This window comes from Balaenoptera physalus, assembly GCF_965194825.1.
Source record: "Balaenoptera physalus genome assembly, chromosome: 1".
Lineage (NCBI taxonomy): Eukaryota > Metazoa > Chordata > Mammalia > Artiodactyla > Balaenopteridae > Balaenoptera > Balaenoptera physalus.
The window spans coordinates 127,833,613-127,856,737 of NC_138882.1; the positions used below are offsets into that span (position 1 = coordinate 127,833,613).

General features: G+C 37.4%; 1 protein-coding gene across 2 annotated transcripts in view; it reads right to left on the minus strand.

Moving 5' to 3' along the window:
- Window positions 1-619: 619 nt before the first annotated feature.
- PTGFR (prostaglandin F receptor) overlaps window positions 620-23,125 on the minus strand; it is a 63,356-nt gene continuing 40,850 nt past the window's right edge. For both annotated transcript variants that reach the window (XM_082420844.1, XM_082420845.1), the window contains one exon: window positions 620-5,718. In XM_082420844.1, coding sequence (XP_082276970.1) covers window positions 5,428-5,718 — 291 coding nt within the window. In that variant the 3' untranslated portion in view covers window positions 620-5,427. The remainder of the gene's footprint in view (window positions 5,719-23,125) is intronic.

A 23,125-nucleotide genomic window follows, 5' to 3' on the forward strand; every position in this document is an offset into this window, starting at 1 on the left:
AATGAAATTAAATACGAAACTCTAAGACTGAGTTTCCATCCTAAGTAAAAATGTAAAGGGCACTTCAAATCCAAAATATAGTTCCTTTAGATTTCAATAATTCTACCTTTCCTTTTTATGAATAAGATGTATATAAAACAGTATTTTCATTATTCTTTCATAAACTATCTAGATTATTAACTAAAAAGTATACTTTAACAAATATGAGATTTTGATAATGTAAAAACCTTCCAACTACTTTTTCATAATTGCATATCATAACTTTATCATATTACTTTCAGTTGATATTTTTGCAGGGCAGAAAGACAGCTCTGCCAGAAATTCTTTGCAATAACGCCCTACAGAATCTTTGAACAGGACACTTAGTATATATGAACTTACATCTCAAGATTCCTAAGATTTAAATTTAGCCAAGTTTCTGATTCATTTCATATACTGTCATGTTTGGGTTCAAAATGAAGAGACTTGGAGAAAAAGAAAAGAAATGTAGTTTAATCTTGTTCTAGTGCTATTATACTACTTTGGGTTTTCTGACAGTTTGATAAAATTCAATGGCAAAGAGTATATCAAGGTATCAAGATATTCAATTATAAGGAGACTGAAAATGCAAAGGCAAAAATAAATTTCAAATATCCTCATTTATTAGAAAAGCAACTATTTCAGACAGTGTTGCAACTAAGCTATTCTTAGGCATTGTACAGAAAGGTCCCACTGCCTGCATTTTTTTTTACTTCTTTATTGGAGTATAATTGCTTTACAATGGTGTGTTAGTTTCTGCTTTATAACAAAGTGAATCAGTTATACATATACATATGTTCCCATATCTCTTCCCTCTTGCGTCTCCCTCCCTCCCACCCTCCCTATCCCACCCCTCTAGGTGGTCACAAACCACCGAGCTCCCTGCATTTTTAAGAACCAAGTTTTTCTCTTTTTATTCTATGGTGTTTTGTTTTGTTTTGTTTGTCATCTAAAATTTCTATTAATTGCAAAAAGCTTGTGGAATATATAATGGCATTCATTCTGTCTTATCTTTATAGATTACAAGATTCTTAGGTGAATGAGACCTAAATGTTTTTAATCCCACGGTGTTTCTAAATAAAAAAAAAATTTTTTTTTAAACCTGGTTCCAGTTTGAATGCCATTAGAAAGGCAATAATGAAAAAAAAAATTACCTAATGTGGAAATCACTAGTGCTATCTACCAATTATTTTCAGTTCTCCTCCTGGACATTTTATAGTATTGCATCTACCTGCCCCGCTTGAAGTTAGTGGGACCATATTACTTGCTTTGGCCAGAAATGTGTGAGCAAAAGTAATATGTATCACCTCCAGGTGTAAGCGCTAAGAGCCAGTGCATGATTCAGCAGGCTGTTGTTCCCTTTAGCACTGCAGACAGCAACATATAAGATGATGGCTGCTTTGTCGCCTGAGGTCTCTGAGTGGTTACAGTGAACAGAGCTCCCCTTCTGAGTGGACAGCATCCACAGGTGAGATACAAACCTTTCTGGGTTTATGGCACTGAGATTTGCGGGTTGTTTGTTATCACAGGTATACTTGGGCCACTGTGTTTTGGAAATGATCAGATTCCCATCAGAATTATGACCTACCTACATAAAATGAGGCACAGGAAAAAGAAAGAAAGCAGATGTCACAGAAGAGTGGACAGGAAAGGGATAGCAAAAGGTAATAATGGAAAACAAGCTGAAATTCTTCCCATCTAATAGCAGGTAAAAATGGAAGTTTAGGTAGGTTCAAGAGTTCCAAGTTTTATATGATCTTCCTAAAAATAACCACTCTTGATAAACATCAGTCCAAGTTTATTTTTTAAAAATCATTTGTTTAATGCTTTAAAGTAGTCAAAGCACTAAAATTACATGAGTTGCATACTGATGGAAGCCACAAAATACACATATCACTCTTTACTCTCTTATACAATCCAACAAGTATGAAGAGAACAAAATACATTTATTCACGTAACACATTTCATCTACTGTTAAAATATGTCAATAACAAGTTGAAGTCCAACACTATTCTTTACCAGGTGGTAAAATATTCTGACCTCCAGATGAAGAAGGAGGAAAATATACACTCCCATCCTTTATACTCTCACCTTAGACAATTAATTTAGAGCAATAATGGTGATATAGGTGACGCTAGCAATAAGTTTCACAAAAAGTTCACTTTATTTATTTAACAAATAATCTTATTTGGATTCTAAACTCAGATTAGGACAAAACTAAAGTAGGTTTTTCATTTTAAGACTGAAAATGATCAAACAAGACCATCTGTTTTACAAGACAGATATATCTATGTATATATATGTGTGTGTGTGTGTGTGTGTGTGTTAACTTTTAAGTATTTTCCACTTCAGCAGTACAGATAGTTAGAAGCAACTTTCTGCCTTTAGAAAAAATGTTTAAAGAACATATTTCTATCATCTAATTAAATCCATCAGCAAAAAATCTGATGTTTTGGGATACACTTACAGCTAATTATGAATCAGCGTTATCTGTCTCTGCATTCACAAGCATGAAAACCCATGTGCTGTTGGGGGTTTTTTGGTCTCATTTTTTTTAAAGTTCACTAACATCAGGAAAAGTCTGGTATTTTCAAGTAATTTGCCTAGAGTAATATAATTCCCCAGAAATAATTTGATCAAACTGCATGTGAAGTTGCCTAGCTACTACTTTATCCAATGAGAAGGGAAATTCAATTACTCTGATGGTCTAATGATAAATTTTAAAATAGAGTATAAAACTTCAAAACTGGTAAACTTGCTGAACACTATTTACTTCCAGTACTTTGAACAAATATATGAAAATTATTGGTAGATGCTCCATTTATTATTCCTTATACAATAAATTGTCAAACTACACTGAAATACATATAATAACAGAAATACAATTAAGTCAGATATGCATATTGTTGTGTTCACTTTATTTCACTTTCTGTGGACAAAAAAGCCTAACACAATGTAAACACACATATTCTTTGACTAATTTTTTTTTCAATTTTTGGTGTTTATTTTTTGAGTTTAACAGCATCATAAAACCAATTTAGTTACCCTAAACCTACTCTCAGATAATAGAGATAACTCTTCCAGGTTGTGCAGAGAATGACCACCCTGTCACTCCCCAAAATCTTGCATGCGAAGCTCATACTCTCCCACACATGGTCATGTCACAATATCTCCTCAATGCAGACACACATGGCCAGAGTGACATCATGGCAACAGAGCAACAATTCTGTCATTTGAGTAGAAGCCACAAGGAGAAGAGGCCTAAAACTCTGAATGAGGGTTTCTCCTCCACATCTCTCCCAGATCAGGCTCTATGGGAGTGTTCGCTGCAGCGTGCTACCCAGCCTGAGGAGAAAGGATGGAGCTTTGGTTCCTTGTGCCTCATCTCACAATATGTCAACACTCTCTCAAGCAACTGTAGGAAATACATATCTCCTCTAAACCGTCTACAAGTTCTTTTAGTCTCTAAGTGCTCCTAAAACACATGAGAACATTTCTGTAATACAACAATGATAACAAACTGCAATGGCTTTTTTTTAAGTATATACACTGAAGATATATATATATATATATATATATATATATATATATATATATATGTATATCTTAAAATAACCAGTATGTAGTTGCCAGTTTAAAAATGCACAAAAACTTTGCACATCCATGCTCATTTGCACCAAGAAATTCTTTCCAGTTTTGGCAAGTATCAAGCACCTACTCTGTACTCTATATATGAGAATGACCTGCATTTGTATGATTCATCATTTACTGGTCATAAACTAAGAATATCATATGCCAGTGTGTATATGTGTGTTGCCCTACTTTAAATTCATTGGAAAAAAAGATAGTTGTCTTTAAATCTTCACTGAGGCTATTTGCTTAATTTCTTTTAATGTATTCATTACAATTTACCAACATTGACCAAAATTAACAATAACTTCCAATGTAAATTACCAGTCAAAAGCAAAAATTTGTGAAAATAATAATTTAAGTCTAATTGAACTGCACAGATTTCCTAGAGAATCTAAAATCAGTCTCACAGGGAAGATTAATTTTAAAACAGACCCCAGTTAATGAAGGGACTCTTTTTACAGAAATGCATTTCCCTATTATAAAGCAGAACTAGCTACCCTATGCTGTGATAGACCCATGACATTTTGAATGATTACTAAAATTCTTTGGGTTAAGTTATACAAACAAGCAAAGATAAAGTTTAAAATATCACTGAGAAATTTGGGGAAAGATTTCAACCCTTGATCTCTTGGTTAGCCATTATAAGGGTCTCAAAATGCCTGCTAATTGCCAACCCTCTCCTTGGCATTGGTAGCACAGGCTTTAGAAGATGCCACATTACAGATTTAAGGAGCCCTCTTCAACTGAAATTTCTGATGTTCTTTGTGTGTGTGTGAGAGTGTGTGTGTGTGTATGTGTGTGTGTGTGTAAGTGGAAAGAACCACACTAGCTGCAGACGGTCTTTGAATATTATTCTCTAGAGGTTGTGTTTCTTTTGTTCCCTGACATAGAAATGACACCGTGTCAATGACTCTGAAGGTAAAGCGCATTTGCCAATGTTCTTTGCACCTATCACTTGGGGTTTAAGTTCTACTTGTTTGCATTATCCATGGCAGAGCTTCTTAGGAACTGATATAATGCATGTCACCTATACACGTGCTCACAGAGCCTTTGTTTCTCTAAAAATTATTGACTATACACTAGAATTTTCAGAGGAAATGGTGATTACTTGAAAACTATGACTTAACAAGAATATCTTCAAACAACACTTGACCTCCGTAATAATAAATGCAAGCAGTCGTATCTGTCAAATATGACAAGGATAGGCTCATTCTAAACAGGCTCACAAGACCAGGCAAACTGACAGCCACACCTCACGTACGTGGAAGTCATTATAAAAAACCACAAGGAATCCACTGTGACGTGACAACACACTAATTGAGGCTACATAATCTGGGGTAAAACAGACCAGATCAAAAGAGGGCGCTCCGCTTCACTGTGCCTAGTCTATAAGGAACTGCTATAGAGCAGTGACACCCCCAAATAGCCATTTCACTGCACAGGTAGTAGGCCAAGTAAATGCTACAGGCTTCAAGAGAGTCACTTGTTCCAAAAGCATCAATAACACAGATAAGCCCAAAATTGTTTTCAATTTGACTCCTGTGGCATTATTTCATCACGTTTACCTCCGGTTGACAAAAACATGTGAAAATACGCAATTATACAGTTAATTTAACAAATTTCGAAAGCCAAATCTGACAAAAGTGCCCCCCAGACTATCTGGCTGAGGGTTGATTTTTTCCAGTTAGGCTCTCTATATTTATACATTAACTGAAATATTGCCAAAACTTTCCTTAATTTGGTCCTAGACCTACACTGATTTACCATCCTACTGAACTAGGTGCTTGTTTGCTGAGTTACTTTCTCTGTAACTGGTGACTCAGAAATAGCAGCAACCTTTAAGGAATTTTTAATGGAGCTGAGCTCCCAAACATGTAAGCTGATGATATGTACTCCACAACAGCGTCTGGTAAATGTGTAGAGACTCTTAAGGACAGCCTTCCGTAGAAGAATATACACCCAGGGATCTAAGATTTGATTCCATGTTGCCATTCGAAGAGTAAAAAGGGTTCTTTCACAGGCACCCATAAAATCTTGCCTATTCATTCCAATGCTGGCCATTGTCACCTGCAAAACAAAAATACGGAAATCAGCTGAGAGACATTTTCTCAGTCCTATAGTTTTGTGGGTTTTTTAAACATCTTTACTAGAGTATAATTGCTTTACATTGTTGTGTTAGTTGCTGCTATATAACAGTGAATCAGCTATACGTATACATATATTCCCATATCCCCTCCCTCTTGCGTCTCCCTCCCACCCTCCCTATCCCACCCCTCTAGGTGGTCACAAAGCTCAGTCCTATAGTTTTTTAACTGAACAGACTGCTTTATGCTATTCATTTCACTTTCCACAAAGTGATGTTATTTTGCAAAATACTGAGAAAAAGAAATGAACAGTCACAGAAACATTGATGTAGACATCTGAATCCTTTGAATTCAAATTGACATCAGAACTACAAAAATGATAACTTATCTGGCAAGTCAAATGTGCACAAATAGAATGACCCAAGAGAGGACAAACACTGATCCTAGTAACAGACCTTTTCTTACTTCTGGGAAGAGAAAATTCAAAGCCAACACACATTTGTAAATTTCAATGAAAAAACTACAGTTTATTTATGCAAATAAAGTATAGATAAGCTAAAGTTTGGATAAACTATAGGGTTTTTAAAAATTTATTTAGAGCATCTGATACTAATTTGCACATGGTATGTTATATTGTTCTGGAATGTTACTTTTAGAATTTTCTGCTTGGTAACTACAATGATACCAATGTCTTCTCTTTCATATTTCCTTTCCTTCATCTCTTACCCTACCCTTAACTTGGCTAAAATATTCCAAAATGCAATGGGATTTCCTAAGGGCTTTGAGGAAATGGGTTCCCCTCTTCATTACCATTGAGACTTAACAATAACAATGTAGATTTTGGTCTCATGTGTCCATTTCCTGACCACTCATGATGTTAAAGAGATCATTTTGTAGAATAAGTTCCATAAATGGTCCCAGCTATAGGTTAGAACTGGTCTAATCACTGAGCCCAGCTTTAACTTCTAAACGAACAACTGCAGAGCAAACAAGATATCTTTGAAAACACCTTGGATATAAAAACAAGTAACAAATAAATGAACAAAAGGTAAAACTGAAAACTTAAGGGAGACTTAGATTATTATGTCACCAGGATTAAGAGAAGATGTAAAAGCCTAAAACCCAAATGAAAAGAAAATCAAGTCTTCTTGGTCTTCTTGATGGATCATTATCAAGAAGAAATATCTTAATTTGGCCTGGTGATACTAATGGTTGAAGGAAAAATGTCCCTTACCAACACCTTCATTATCTACACAACAAAGTAGAAACCCCTTAATTGCCTTCTTGATGATGCATCTGAAATCCTCCTCTATAACCTTGTCTCTCCTGCCAACACCCTCTGCTCCAACCGCTGTAAAGGCCTCATCTGTCCCAAATGCACCATTCCCTTCTGAACTTTGGCTTGTGTAAGTCTCTTCATTTTGAATTTCTACTCCCCCTTTCTCTGCCTGACAAACTCCTACCCATCCTTCAAACCCCATGTCAAAATGGGCTCGCCTCCATGAAACTTTCCCCGACTTCACCGAGATGAATTAGCAAGTTGTGCTGCCCCAGCACCCTGTCTATACCCAGTTGTATCACTTGCCACACTGCCTGATAATTATGTATTATCCAGTATATCTATGATCATCTCTTCTTTTTATTTTTATTTCTAATATCTGGTACAAAGCTGATACCTAAGATGTTCTTAGTAAGTGCTGAAATGAATAAAATTGTATTATTTTTTATTCATTGAGGCTATTTCTAGAAGCACAGCAACTAGTCATCAGAGAAACATCTGCTTATCCATCACAGAGGTCTAATATTTTGAGGCTTAGAATGCTTCTAAAAGTTTTAACACAACACCATCTGCTAGTAAAGGATTCCAAGGTGGTTTGTTGCCACTAAAAGGAACAAGATCTTGCAGTCCACACAGATCCTTTGGGAACGGGTTCTTTCCTTTATGGGTCCTTCTGTAGGGGAAAAATGTATCAAAGTGCAGGCTTAATGATTCTCTAACTAAATAAGGCCGGCCAAGTTTCAACACAGAGAAAATTAGTCCCCATACAATAGTACCTTGGTCAGGTCCAGAGTCCTATGTCCCTGCTCCCCAAGTTAGCCAGCAGGATTGAAGAAATAAGCCTATATGAGCCCTGTTTCTCTCAGAAGAAAGCAGAGCCAAGCCCCAGTTGGCTATCGGATTGAGATATTGGGTTGGCCAAAAGTTCGTTCAGGTTCTCCATAACATCTTACAAGAAAACCTGAACAAACTTTTTGGCCAACACAATATTTTCACTTCATGTCTTTTCTTTACTCATCAAATATGTGTTGATTATCTGCTATGTGCCAGAAAATGTGCTAGGCACTGAGGACACAGTGGCAAACAAAGTAGACGTTTCCTGCCCTTATGGAACTTAAAATCTATTTGCTGAGTTTTGGGAGGGTTTTTTTGGTTCAAGAATGAAGGAATCAATCTTTCTCTTGCCTCATGAATATTAAGTGAATGCATTTCCTATTAATGACTAGGTGTGTTCCTGGAGATCTCAGAGCCCAGCCAAGACATGGCTTTGTGTAGTCGGGAACAAAGATGCTTGGTGCAATTGCATGGAACAGCTGGGCCTAGTTTAGAAGCAACCTGAAACTAACACAACATTGTTAATCAACTATACTCCAATATAAAATAAAAATTAAAAAAAAAAAATGCCTGAATTACATGACACACACTTCTCTGACTTGACTCTCCTCCCTCGCTGCAAGCAGCAGTGTGGTCACCAGCTGTGAAAAGCCATTGAGTCCTCTGCTGAGGGCAGCCAGTACACAGGCTTCTCTCCAGAACACCAGGGCAGTGGCCAGGCACACCCTCTCTCTCCCTCCCTTGACCCCCAGCCCCAACCTGGAAGAGAGGTTGCTCAAGGGCCTAGCTTGGGAGAAGCACCAACCACTTACCCACCAATAAAGATGTGGGTGGAATATTCATGTAAAAGAACGATCATAGCATATTGTTGACAATAGTATATTATTGAAAATTCAGGACAACCAAGTATGCAACAAAGGATAAATTATGCTAATTTCATGTAATGGGAAAAAATGCAAGCATTGATGTTTGTGATTCAGTCTTAATTTTTTTTAAAGCAAGTTACCAAACTTTGCCATACGACATGTGCGGCATCTTAGTTCCCCAACCAGGGATTGAACCCATGCCCCCTGCAGCGGAAGCAGAGTCTTGACCACTGGACCACCAGGGAAGTTCCGCAAGTTACCAAACTGTATTCACTGTATGATCCCAATTTTGAAAAAAAAAATACATAATTTTGTGCATGCATAGAAAAAAAACCTGGGGTGTATTTCAATGTTTTCCTTTGTTAACTCCAGATAGTAGAACTACAGAAGATTTTGATTTTCTACTTTGGTTTGTCTCTAATTTACTAATTTGTTAGATAGATTGTGCATTGCTTTTGTAATCTGTATCTTTTTTTCCCATGTAATTTGTTGAAATATACAGGCGTACCTTGTTTTATTGTGCTTTGCTTTATTGCACTTTGCAGATACTGCATTTTTTTCTTACAGATTAAAGGTTTGTGGTAACCTTGTGTTGTCAGATGATGGTCAGCATTTTTTTTCGCAATAAGGTATTTTTAATTAAGGTATATACATTGTTTTGTTAGACATAATGCTATTGCACAGTTAATAGCCTACCATATAGTGTAAATATAATTTTGTATGCCTTGGGAAACCATAATTTCATGACTCATTTTATTATGATATTCAGTTTATTGCAGTGGTCTGGAACCGAACCCACAATATCTCCAAGGTAAGCTTGTACTATGGTACTAAAGAATCAGAGCTATTGTTAATCATTTGTGAATGTCTATGTGTATGTGAGAGAGGTGCTGCAGAATTGCTGGGGAATTTCAGCCCTGATAAGCCTGGTGGAAGTTTGGGAGTTGGGGTAAGAACAGGAGTGTCTACCATTTTCCCTAGGCTCCATCAGCAGTCACCTCACAAGCCCTGAAAGCATTCTTCTCCAGCCAGCCCACCGGAACTTGGATTCCAGAGAGCCGTGCACAGATTCTCATCACACACGCAGCCTTTCATCTAGTTTCCAAGAGCTACCCGACACATAAGTATTATGTGTTATTTTCTAAAATATTTTCCATTGGACCTTGGCAGGTTACAGTTGGTCATCTTTGTTTATGATTAGAATTCTAACTGAGAAGTGGAAAGGCCAAATGTTTGGATATTCTATGAAAAAATAAATGAATTAACCTGATAACTTCTCAAGACACTCAACATTAAGACAATAGAGAAATGATGAAATCAAAGACGTGTATGGGCCAGAGTGTTTATGTTCATTGCTAGCTGCAAAGAGCAAAACAGACAGATGATACAATAAAATCTCCATTTATTTGGGCCCCATAGTACAATTATATCAACTGTTAAGGTCACCAAATTAATGAATCTAACAGGCTACTTTACTCACAGATAATAGAGCTCATGGTCACTAAAGTTTTATTCTGGAAGTTACTCCATCATCCCCTACCCTAAGTCTGTATATTTGTTGACTGGTATCAGCACTCCAGTGGCTGTTCACAATTAAAAGCAATGGTAAATTCAAGAATTATACTTCTGTTCCTTTGAGTAATCACGAAAGTAAATCAAGCCAGCAGTGAGTAGTTTGAGTGCCTACTATGTCCTGGCCTTGTGGTAGATGCTAGTGATGCAAAGAACAATATTTAGAGAAATCCCAACATATGATATATTTTGCTTCTTTATCTAGTTTTTACTTCTGTCTCTGCCACTAAAATATCACCTTTAAGGTATGTATTTTTATCTGGTTCTCTGCTGTATCCCCAGCACCTGGCATAGAGTAGGGCAGGTCAGTATTTGTTGAATGAATTAAATGAATGAAGTCCCTATGATGAGAAACTGATGAGAAGGCAAACAATTATAATTTGTAAGTAATATAATAAAGACATATAAAAGGTACCACAGGCAGAGCTATTTGCTGGTACATGATCACAGATGCAGTAATTAAAATGATGAGTTTTTGCAATTTTTCTAGTATATCAAAACTTCATTTATTCAGACTTGACTAATTTTGAATTTTGTTTCTGCTAGAGTTTGTCTGTATTTCTCCTTGGCACCATTTTTTTAAGGAAATTTAAATGAATACATAATCAAAAAACCATTTCTGGTAGAATGTCCAACTTCCTTAGATACCAAGCCATTTTCTAGCATTTTATTAACATCTATTTTCATATGAACAATGTCTATGACAACTATACATGGTTCTCATCTAGTCACGAAAGCAGGTATTTTCACACATAGCTTTCTTATTCCAAGAAGCAGACCATTCCTGTCCTCCTTTCTGTCATCATAAAAGACTTAGTTCGGGGACACTTTCTTTAGGGGCTGAAAGCATACACAGAAGTACAGTTCACTGATTTGCAAGTTCTTGTCCCTTATAGCATGGTCATCCAGAGACTGATCTTTAGGGTTGGCACTTGAATAACCACAGAGATGGGGGCTAATTGTGATTATGCGATTACAGTCCAGTCTTACCAGATGATGACAGTGGTCCATCTGGAAGCTTTACCAAGGAACCATTTCATTACACCTCCAAGTTTGAGAAGTTCAATCTATGTGTTCATTTGGATAACTAGTGAGTAAAGAACCAGGTATAGATGAATGATTTTTAAATGTCACAGCACCTATGAGTATTGCAAATTAGAAATTTCATTTAATTTCATTTCATGTTCATTTAAATTGCCTTAATGGCAATTTTGGAAAAGGTACATTATGTAAATCACTGAATCCATCTCAATGCAACAGGTAACTTTTAGAGTTGAATATATTTGTGGTGATTTAACTCTGTAGCATTTATTCTTAAAATAGAATATTTTAACCTCTGCAACAGTGACTACAAGAACCTTGAGAAAAAAACTTACTCTAGTGTAACTCCCAAGTAATAGATTTTTTTTAAAGTAACAAATTGTAATGTAGAGGCTCTAACAGGATACATCTTTCAACTATGAACTTTTCCCATACCTGAATTTTATAAACTTCTACATTGTTGAATATAGAAGGTAATATTTCAATCATTTCCTATTTATTGAATACTCATTAAAATTAAGACAGTGTTTGCACATGGTGAATGATTCAGAGATAAGTAAGACAGAAATATTATAGTGCAGGGAGAAATGGACAAAAACGTGTGGTATTTCTTATACCACAACTCTAGAACAGCTGTGAAATGTTGTGTACCCCTAAAGTATACATCAGTGCTGCAAAATACAAACACTTGTACAATAAATTTTTTTTCTGTTTGATTTGATAGAGGATTAACCAGTGGTCTGATTGACAGCGCATTTTTGTCTCTGCCTAAAGACATTGACAGTTGCAAAGAAGTGAGACAACAGGGCATGCTATATCAAGATAGCTCCCCCTAGAATGGGACTGTCCTAAATCATAATATTTTGTATGCATCTTTGCTGCTTCATGCCGGCTGAGGAAATCAGGTGCAAAATGAAGAGTGGGAAAAATTTTCAACTGAACAGTACATAGAGAAGAAAAAAAGTATAATACTTGAAAAAACAAAATATTAATCTTTCTAGAGAAGGTTCATTTGTAGAATCTGTGTATTTTCATTTCCCATTCCAGTATCTTCTCCCAGGCCTGCACTTTTTTTGAGTCTGTTTAGAGGGAAAATTTATGCCAGAACTCCTAGGAATAATCGTCCACGTGGTCCCCTGCTGCTAGGCCTTAAAAAAAAAAAAAAGTTGTATTTTTTTTTTCTAACACTTTTCAAAGGAATAAAATACAGTCATTTACCCCAGAATACAAAATATAACAAAAATTTTAAATAAATAAAATGTTTATACACACACACACACATATACATATATATCACATGTGATTTCTTTAAGGAAAAAAATACAGGAAATGTGAAATGAATACAATCAAAAGATATGTTCTACACACCAAATAGAGATTGTATTGAGCTACAATGAGAGAAACTTACTCATAAATGAATGAGAACAAACTATACAGTTAAGAGAACATCTTTATTACAATTGCAGACTCTATCATAGAACTGGACCACCATCAAAACACAGGCCAGCATCAGGCCATAAGAACTGGTCATCCTGGCAGTTATGGGATCCTAAATCATGGAAAAGGCAGAAAGTCTCCTGTAAACCAGAACAACATGCTATGCCACCTACGAGTGAGAGATACAGCCATGAATAATAACAACTAAAATTAGAACTGAGTACTGCCCTGTGCTAGGAAAGCTCTTTTTATGTATTAGGTCAAATAAACCTGAATGAAAGCATGTCCAGGGCCTGTCCCTTCTAATTACTACACCAGACTGCCTAAGGGCCCTGCAATTTACTTGCTCAATATTCTTACCAAACTTCACTCAGGAGAGTAAACAAAGCTTCCTAGGGAGTGGGAGACACAGAGAGACACGCCTGAGGGCACAGAGCTCTCACCGCAACCAGGCCTAGAGAAGGCGGCCCCTGGAACCTGCTGCTCCAGCCCACCTCTCCATCCACCCCGAGGCAGTGGTGGGGATGGAAGAAGACAGCGGTGCAGGATTGAAGCCCTGCTCCAGTTGTAAAAATGCCTGAAGAAGCCCTTCTCTTTTTCCCTTCAGATTAACACAGATATACCCAACTTGCCCCTATGAGAGGCCAAGAATAAGGCAGAGGCCATAAAACAAGGGTTAGGATTGATGTCTCTGAGTCAGAGGGGTCCGAGGAACTATGCTAAAGTTTCTCGGCCCAAATCTAGTCATGAGCTACAGTAAATGATTATGTGTTTTTGTGATCACTACCACTAAGACCTACGTTCATGTTTCAAAGAAAGCAAAAATATAATTTAATTGATTCTGAGAGAAGGGAAAACAAAATGTCCTTCATTTATTACGTACACATGGACCTGTCTACATCACTTCACCTGAGAAGACAGAATCACAAAATCTTAGTGAACACAGGAAAGTTTCCTTTATCTAGTCCAGTCTTCTCCACAAAGCACAAATTCCTTGCAGGTATCCTTAAGTAACTAGAGGGAAAGACTCAGCACTACTCATGCAAGAATCTCTGCCATTTTAACTGTGTGATTTGTTGAACATTCTCTATTATCACAAGCTAAAATTTATTCTATGTATCTTAATTTTTCCTCTCCGGAGCATCATGGCATAAGTGCACTTGTTTAATGTCAGCCTTTCACATACTTTAAAGATAACGCTGGTCTTATATTTTCTTCATTTCTTCAACTGCTCTCCATACAACACAGTTTGCAAACTCCTGGCTGTCTACCTCTTATACCCTAATTTCATTCTTCCTTTTAAAAATTGCACTGGTCAGAAATAAAATTAACATTCTATAAATGGTCCAGTAAGTACAAAGCTCAACGGAACAATCATTTCCTGTGATCTGGACAAACTACCTACCTGTGCTTCCAGGAGTATGTCAGCTAGTTTCTCCTTGGCATGCAGCCTATGAATGGATCCTAACTCCTAGCACATTACAGGAAATAAGCTTCTTACTTATTAATTATACTCTTAGTGAATATGTAGAGTAAGATAACCTTCACTTTTCCCTGCTTGTTTCCAAATTATTCACACTTAGATATATGAATATATAAATATGCATCAATATATTCATACATCTAAATATATGCAGAGTTAGAGTCACAGATTTATGACTCTGTCAGTGGATTTACTTCATGGTATAAACATCCAGTTCCAGAGCCTCATATGTCAAACCTGAGGCAGCACCAATGCATACGCTCTTTGATCCACTTTGATGATGTCCCTCAAACCCACATCCTGCTCCCTCTTCAGTGTCTTATCACTTAAAAACCAGAACATTATATTTCAGGCTCTTAACTGGTCTTCCAGACACAACTTTTTAATTTATTCATTTATCTTATTTCAACTTCTTTATTCTTTTATCAAATATTTCATAAATGCCAAAAACATGTCATTTTCCTGTCCTTCCCTCACTGGGAATGACCTATCCTTCTATCTTTCCTACCCCATCTTCTCCAGGAAGCCGTCCCTAAGCTCTCTATAGCTTGGTAATCTCTCATTCTAAATACATTCCCATCATGCTTGGCACCACTTCATGAGCATTGACCGACATAGTATCAGTGTAATATGAAAAATATAATGAGATAATGTCAGTATATGTGTAATAGTCCTTCAATTTTATTGTAAGTGCCTTGAGGATAGCAATTATGTCTTTCACTTTCTCAAATCCTTCTCCTCCACCTTACACAGGAGAATAGGGAAAAGACTCCCACAGCTTAGGTGAGAAAGACAAGAAGAAACAGGCAATTTCAAGAACAGAAGTTCAGAGATTTAAGCAGAAAGCAGGCCTGACAACCACAGATCCAAGTCAAGGATTCAAGGTGAAAAACAACAGACATAAAAGAAAGCTTATGTGGACATGTGTTTCAAGGAATGCCTCAGATATTTGAGACCATTAAATTTTAGTCTGCCCAAAAGTGCTTATTTACTTAAAGGGAACTGGTTAGTTACACTGAGTTTTAAATATTTAATTTTTTTAAGGTTAGAAATCAAACATCTCTCCAGAAATCTTTCCTGTCCTTAGGGAAGGGTCATAGTCTCTGGTCAAAACTGAGAATGATATGGGAGGGTGAAGAGGAGAGATACAGATGCAGAGATTTCCACTGGCCAGATCCCAGAAGGACTTGGGAGCTTGGAAATGGGAGGCAGGGGGAATGGGTGCATTCAAGGTGCTACAACAGAGACTTCTCTGTCTTAGAGGTTAAAAAGCTTGTGCCGATTATCATACTAAGTGAAGTAAGTCAGACAGAGAAAGACAAATATCATATGATAGCACTTATATGTATCTAAAACGATGATACGAAAGAACTTATTTACAGAACAGAAATAGAATCACAGACATAGAAAACAAACTTACAGTTATTAAAGGGGAAAGGGGGAGAGGGATAAATAGGGAATTTAGGGTTAAGAGATACACACTACTATACATAAAATAGATAAACAACAAGGACTTACTGTATAGCACAAGGAACTATATTCAATATCTCATAATAACCTATAATGGAAAAGAATCTGAAAAAAGAATATATATAAGAATATATAACTGAATCACTTTGTTGTACACCTGAAATATTGTAAATCGACTATACTTCAATTTAAATCAATAAATAAACGCCAAAAATACAAACAAAAAAGAAACATTGTATATCTATACAAGAAAGTACTGTAAGAAAAAAAAAAAAGATGTGAGACACTCTTGATATATTCTAATAGGGCTGTCTCCATGGCACATTGTTAAGGGTAAAAAAGCAAGGTACAGGAAAGCATATATTACATTTTGTATGAAGGGGAAAATAATGTATACATATATTTATGTTTACCTGCATATTCATAAAATGTTTTTGGAAGAATAAATAAGAAACTCATATCAGTGGTTGCCTGTCAGGGATGGGACAAGAGTGAGAGAGACTTACCTTTTTAAAGTTTTTGAATTTGAACCAAATCAAAACATAATGCAAACAGTAATTCCAAAGGAATTACTGTGCTGGCCATTGGATATTCCTTTCAGTGTCTGACACCTCCAGTCACAAGAGTGGTACAGGAAGACCAGGCCCACTAAGGTGGCTTGGGTATAGTAGGAATAATAAAATTCCTTTACCCCAATCTGTCTTCAATGGAGGGTAGAAAGGGAAAGGAAAAGTCATGTTGGCACTTGATATATATTAACAAAACTCCCAACGGTAGTTACTATTTTTCTGATACTGCAGATCACAAAGACATTAACTTGCCCAAGTTTGCACTGCTGGTAAATGGCAGAGGCAGGATTTAAATCCAAGTCTATCTGGCTTCTAAGCCTGTGATCTTTACCATTCCCAGTAATGAGACCAGTAGTGCTATGTTACATTCATGAACAAGAAGATGATAAAAAGAAAATAACATTAACATTTAGTGAGTAGTCACTATGTTCCAGGCACTGTTTTAACACTTTATACCTAATATCATTTTTAAACCTGTTAACTCTTTGAGGAAAGCAGTATTATCCCTATATTAAGATGAAGGAACTGAAGCACTGAGAAGTTAGGTAATTCGCCCCAGGTCACCCAACTAAAATGTGGTGGAGTCAGGATTTGAGGAGCAGGAGATGGTGAATAAGGATTCATGTACTGGTCTCCCTGGCGTTGGTAGGTCTCATTTTTAAATCTCTAGGTTTCTATTTCTGTCTGCCGATGTCTAGTTGTCTTTCTATCTGATTCTAGCACTCTCTCACTTGGTATTTCTTTTAATATACTTTCACTAGTAACTTTTATTTAAATCGGGAACATATAAATGTATTGCTCCAAATCTCTTGTGCCATAACAGATGTAACTAACAGGTAAGTGACATGAGTTGGGTACCAACTGAGGCTCAGAAGGACGGTTGTCAAAAAGCTGCAAGGGCAGAGGAGAGCTATTTATCCAGAAGGGAAAGGTATTTTTTTAAATATTAACTAATAGATGTAAAGTGATAGAATAGACAAAGCTCAGCATCGTTTTTTTTTTCTTCTTCTTCTTCTTATCTACCCCATGATAAATGGCATGATTATCATTTTATTAGTCTCTTTCCTCTCATCCTTTTGACTGGTCTTCAAATACTGTTTTGGATCCTTTTTTTAATTACTTTTTTAATCCACACTTCTAATTGTTATCCTTAGTTGATCATTTCTGTTCTCAGGCAACATTGAAAATAAAAAATCAGTAGGAAAAAATTTTAGGTCTTAGAAAAAGAAAACGTGTATGAAAATATGTATGTTTCTTTATATGTCCTACCTTGTTATAAAAGTGAGTTGAGGCATTTTACTTTGAATTATGCTTTTAGCAGTATTGTAAACTCTGGGTTTTTCTAGCTATGATTATCTACCTTAAACCCATAGTTAGGCTAAAGAAATATTGGTTATGCTCTAAACATTAGCAATGAGAGATGCATAAGATGTTTTCATCCTAATCAAGAAATGTTTATCTAAAATGTCATGACTAAGATAATTATTAACAACTCACCTATGATTTAAAGAGAGGACAACTAGTTGGAAATCAATTGTATTGGAGGTGCACTGTTTTGGGAATAAAAGACTACTTTGACTGCTGGCAACACTTTTTTTTTTTAACATCTTTATTGGGGTATAATTGCTTCACAATGGTGTGTTAGTTTCTGCTTTATAACAAAGTGAATCAGCTATACATATACATATATCCCCATATCTCCTCCCTCTTGCATCTCTCTCCCATCCTCCCTATCCCACCCCTCTAGGTGGTCACAAAGCACCAATCTCCCTGTGCTATGTGGCTGCTTCCCACTAGCTGTGTATTTTACATTTGGTAGTGTATATATGTCCATGCCACTCTCACTTCGTCCCAGATTACCTTTCTCACTCCCCGTGTCCTCAACTCCATTCTATACGTCTGTGTCTTTATTCCTGTCCTGCCCTTAGGTTCTTCAGAACCCTTTTTTTTTTAGATTCCATATATATGTGTTAGCATACGGTATTTGTTTTTCTCTTTCTGACTTACTTGCTCTGTTTAACAGACTCTAGGTCCATCCACTCACTACAAATAACTCAATTTCGTTTCTTTTTATGGCTGAGTAATATTCCATTGTGTATATTTGCCACATCTTCTTTATCCATTCATCTGTCGATGGACACTTAGTAGCAACACTGTTTTAATAGCAAAAGCAGACTGTAGCAGTAAGGTGTTTCAGGACGGATGTTAAGGTGTTTCAGTAAAACATCTGCCCTGAAAAACATTATGTTTTTCCAAAGAGAAATTTCCTACAGGCAAAGTCGGTTTATTACTACAGAAGTTCGGAAAGATTTTCTAAAGCCTTCTCTAGGCTCTAGCACAATAATTTATTATGTAATAGGAGTTTTTAATGAAATGAGTGTCCCTTTAAAGAGAAAAAACATCCACCATTTTTAAGAGAAAATCAGTCATTGAAAAAGGCAACCTAAGCCCACAGACCAAATGCAAAGGCTCTCAGCAACCTTATGGGTAAGTTTGTTATATACTCTTTACAGATGAACAAATTGAGACACAGAACACATAACTAGGTAGAGTCTGGGTCAGGATTATAACCAATGTCTATGTAAATCTAAAGCATAATATGAGTATAGTTCAAAATGAAATCAACATATACTTCTGGTCAGGAAAAAAATTCAGACCTTGCAGATTATCCAGTCAATTTAATTAAAAATAATTCCATTTCATGACAGCACTTGAGTCAATCTGGTTGTTTTGTCACCAAGATAAGACAACTCGTTAATCAATGAGATTTCTTTTTTTACTTTCTGAACTTAATTCTCTGGAGTGATGTAGTTACACTTTTAATTTTTCTTTGGGGTATCTAAGTAGCAAACTGAAATTCGTCTTCCTTAGTTGTAAGTCAGTGTATACACTAGCATTCTCTAGACAACAGTCTACTGGCCTAAATCCAAACAAATTCACTCTCTCCCATGTGATTTTCAACACTTAGCCATAAAGCTCTGTTCCAAATCTGTTTCCTCTATGAAACAATCCAGTGCAATCATTATACTCCACATGGTTCTTTCTCATCACACTTTGTTATGTATTACCCAATTTTCAACTGTTTCAGAAGCACATATCATGGCTCCACTAAACAGTAAATTCTATCAAGAAAAAGACTTTGTCTTGTGGACTCCTTTATCCCAAGTGCCTTGTTCAGTGTGCGGTACACAACAGGTGCTCAATAAATACCAAATAAAAGAATGAATGAGAAGAAATTTTATGGTCCATGGAGGCCACAAACCATGACTCTTATTTTACAATGCGCTGGGCACATAGTGAGTGCCTAACTGTGAATTGATATACAGTCTTCTCAGTAATGCAGAAAACCATCCCAATTTGCTGCAATGGCCACATCATATCATAAATAAATGAATAGCCAACATTCATCAAGTTCATGATACTTTTATGTTCAGCATCCAATAGAAGCAGAATTAATGGGTTGTAGCGTTTGGGGAAAGGGGATCTTTTTAAATTTATTTTATTATTTTATTTTAGGTAAGAGACTCAGTTATTTGAAGTGGTAAACTTAGACCTTAAAAGTTTGGCATAAGCATGTCATTGATGTGTCTCTTTGGCATGATTTTGGGAATGCAATTAAAATGACATTTTTGCATTCCATTAATCATCACTTCCTTAAGACCTCAGAAAGGCTGTCATTTACTGGTGTATTAGCATCATCATCATCATCATCAAAAATTACAATAAATTCTTTGGTTAGTTTAAGATACAGTTAAGACTCAGAGGCTAGCAATCAGTGTCTAAAAACTAAACCATTTTACGACAATATGAAAAATTACTGCATTTATACCATTTAAACCTTTAATCCCATAGCTTTTTTAAAAGTCATAAAAATTCAACTTTTAAATACAAACAAAAACTCTACAATGCACTATATACAATTATTAGGTTGAGTTGATGTTCTTTCTGAAATAAAGTACTGACTGGGGGACCTTCAAGATGGCAGAGGAGTAAGATGTGGAGATCACCTTCCTCCCCACAAATACATCAGAAGTACATCTACATGTGGAACAACTCCTACAGAACACCTACTGAACGCTGGCAGAAGACCTCAGACCTCCCAAAAGGCAAGAAACTCCCCACGTACCTGGGTAGGGCAAAAGAAAAAAGAAAAAACAGAAACAAAAGAATAGGGACAGAACCTGCACCAGTGGGAGGGAGCTGTGAAGGAGGAAAGGTTTCCACACACTAGAAGCCCCTTCGCGGGTGGCAGAGGGGGGAAGCTTTGGAGCCACGGAGGAGAGCGCAGCAACAGGGGTGCGGAGGGCAAAGCGGAGAGATTCCCGCACAGAGGATCAGTGCCGACCAGCACTCACCAGCCCGAGAGACTTGTCTGCTCACCCGCCAGGTTGGGCGGGGGGTGGGAGCTGAGGCTTGGGCTTTGGTTGGATCGCAGGGAGAGGACTGGGGTTGGTGGCGTGAACACAGCCTGAGGGACAAGTGCGCCACAGCTAGCTGGGAGGGTGTCCGGGAAAAAGTCTGGACCTGCCAAAGAAGCAAGAGACTTTTTCTTCCCTCTTTGTTTCCTGGTGCGCGAGGAGAGGGGATTAAGAGCACCACTTAAAGGAGTTCCAGAGATGGGCGCGAGCCACGGCTATCGGCGCAGACCCCAGAGACAGGCATGAGACGCTAAGGCTGCTGCTGCCGCCACCAAGAAGCCTGTGTGCAAGCACAGATCACTCTCCACACCTCCCCTCCCAGGAGCCTGTGTAGCCCACCACGGCCAGGCTCCCGTGATCCAGGGACAACTTCCCCAGGAGAACGCACGGCACGCCTCAGGCTGGTGCAACGTCATGCCGGCCTCTGTGGCCGCAGGCTCGCCCCGCATCCATACCCCTTGCTCCCCCTGGACTGAGTGAGCCAGAGCCCCCAAATCAGCAGCTCCTTTAACCCCGTCCTGTCTGAGCAAAGAACAGATGCCCTCAGGCGACCTATATGCAGAGGAGGGGCCAAATCCAAAGCTGAACCCCAGGAGCTGTGCGAACAAAGAAGAGAAAGGGAAATCTCTCCCAGCAGCCTCAGGAGCAGTGGATTAAATCTCCACAATCAACTTCATGTACCCTGCGTCTCTGGAATACCTGAATAGACAACGAATCATCCCAAAATTGAGACAGTGGACTTTGGGAGCAATGATATATATTTTTCCTTTTTCTCTTTTTGTGAGTGTGTATGTGTATGCTTCTTTGTGTGATTTTGTCTATATAGCTTCGCTTTTACCATTTGTCCTAGGGTTGTGTCTGTCCTTTTTTATTTTTCATTTTTTTAGTATAGTTTTTAGGGCTTGTTATCATTGGTGGATTTGTTTTTTGGTTTGGTTACTCTTCTTTCTTTTTTTTATTTTTATATTTTTTAATTTTTAATTATATTTTATTTTTTATTTTAATTATTTTTTCCTTCCTTCCTCCCTTCCTCCCTTCCTTCCTTCCTTTCTTCCTTTCTTTCTTTCTTTCTCCCTTTTTTTCTGAGCAATGGGGATGACAGGGTCTTGGTGCTCCAACCGGGTGTCAGGCCTGTGCCTCTGAGGTGGAAGAGCCAAGTTCAGGACATTGGTCCACCAGAGACCTCCTGGCTCCACATAATATCAAACGGCAAAAGCTGTCCCAGAGATCTCCATTTCAACACGAAGATCCAGCTCCACTCAATGACCAGCAAGCTCCAGTGCTGGACACCCTATGCCGAACAACTAGCAAGAGAGGAACACAACCCCACCCATCAGCAGAGAGGCTGCCTAAGATCATAATAAGGTCACAGACACCCCAAAACACACCACCAGACACGATCTTCCCCACCAGAAAGACAAGATCCAGCCTCATCCACCAGAACACAGGCACCAGTCCCCTCCACAAGGAAGCCTACACAACCCACTGAACCAACCTTAGCCACTAGGGGCAGACACCAAAAACAACGGGAACTACGAACCTGCAGCCTGTGAAAAGGAGACGCCAAACACAGTAAGTTAAACAAAACGAGAAGACAAAGACATATGCAGCAGATGAAGGAGCAAAGTAAAAACCCACCAGACCAAACATATGAAAGTTAATAGTCTACCTGAAAAAGAATTCAGAGTAATGATAGTAAAGATGATCCAAAATCATAGAAATAGAAAGGAGAAAACACAAGAAATGTTTAACAAGGACACAGAAGAACTAAACAGCAAGCAAACAATGATGAAAACACAATAAATGAAATTAAAAATTCATTATTATTCAGAATAACTGAGGCAGAAAAATGGATAAGAGACCTGGAAGATAAAATAGTGGAAATAATTACTTCAGGGCAGACTAAAGAAAAAAGAATGAAAAGAATTGAGGACAGTCTCAGAGACCTCTGGGACAACATTAAATGCACAAACATTCGAATTATAGGGGTCCCAGAAGAAGAAGAGAAAAAGAAAGGGACTGAGAAAATATTTGAAGTGATTATAGTTGAAAACTTCCCTAATATGGGAAAGGAAATAGTTAAGTCCAGGAAGTACAGAGAGCCCCATACAGGATAAATCCAAGAAGAAACATGCCAAGACACATAATAATTAAATTATCAAAAATTCAATACAAAGAAATATTAAAAGCAGCAAGGGAAAAACAACAAATAACATACAAGGGAATCCCCATAAGGTTAACAGCTGACCTTTCAGCAGAAACTCTGCAAGCCAGAAGGGAGTGGCAGGACATATTTAAAGTGATGAAAGGGAAAAACCTACAACCAAGATTACTCTACCCAGCAAGGATCTCATTCAGATTCGATGGAGAAATTAAAACCTTTACAGAGAAGCAAAAGCTAAGAGAATTCAGCACCACCAA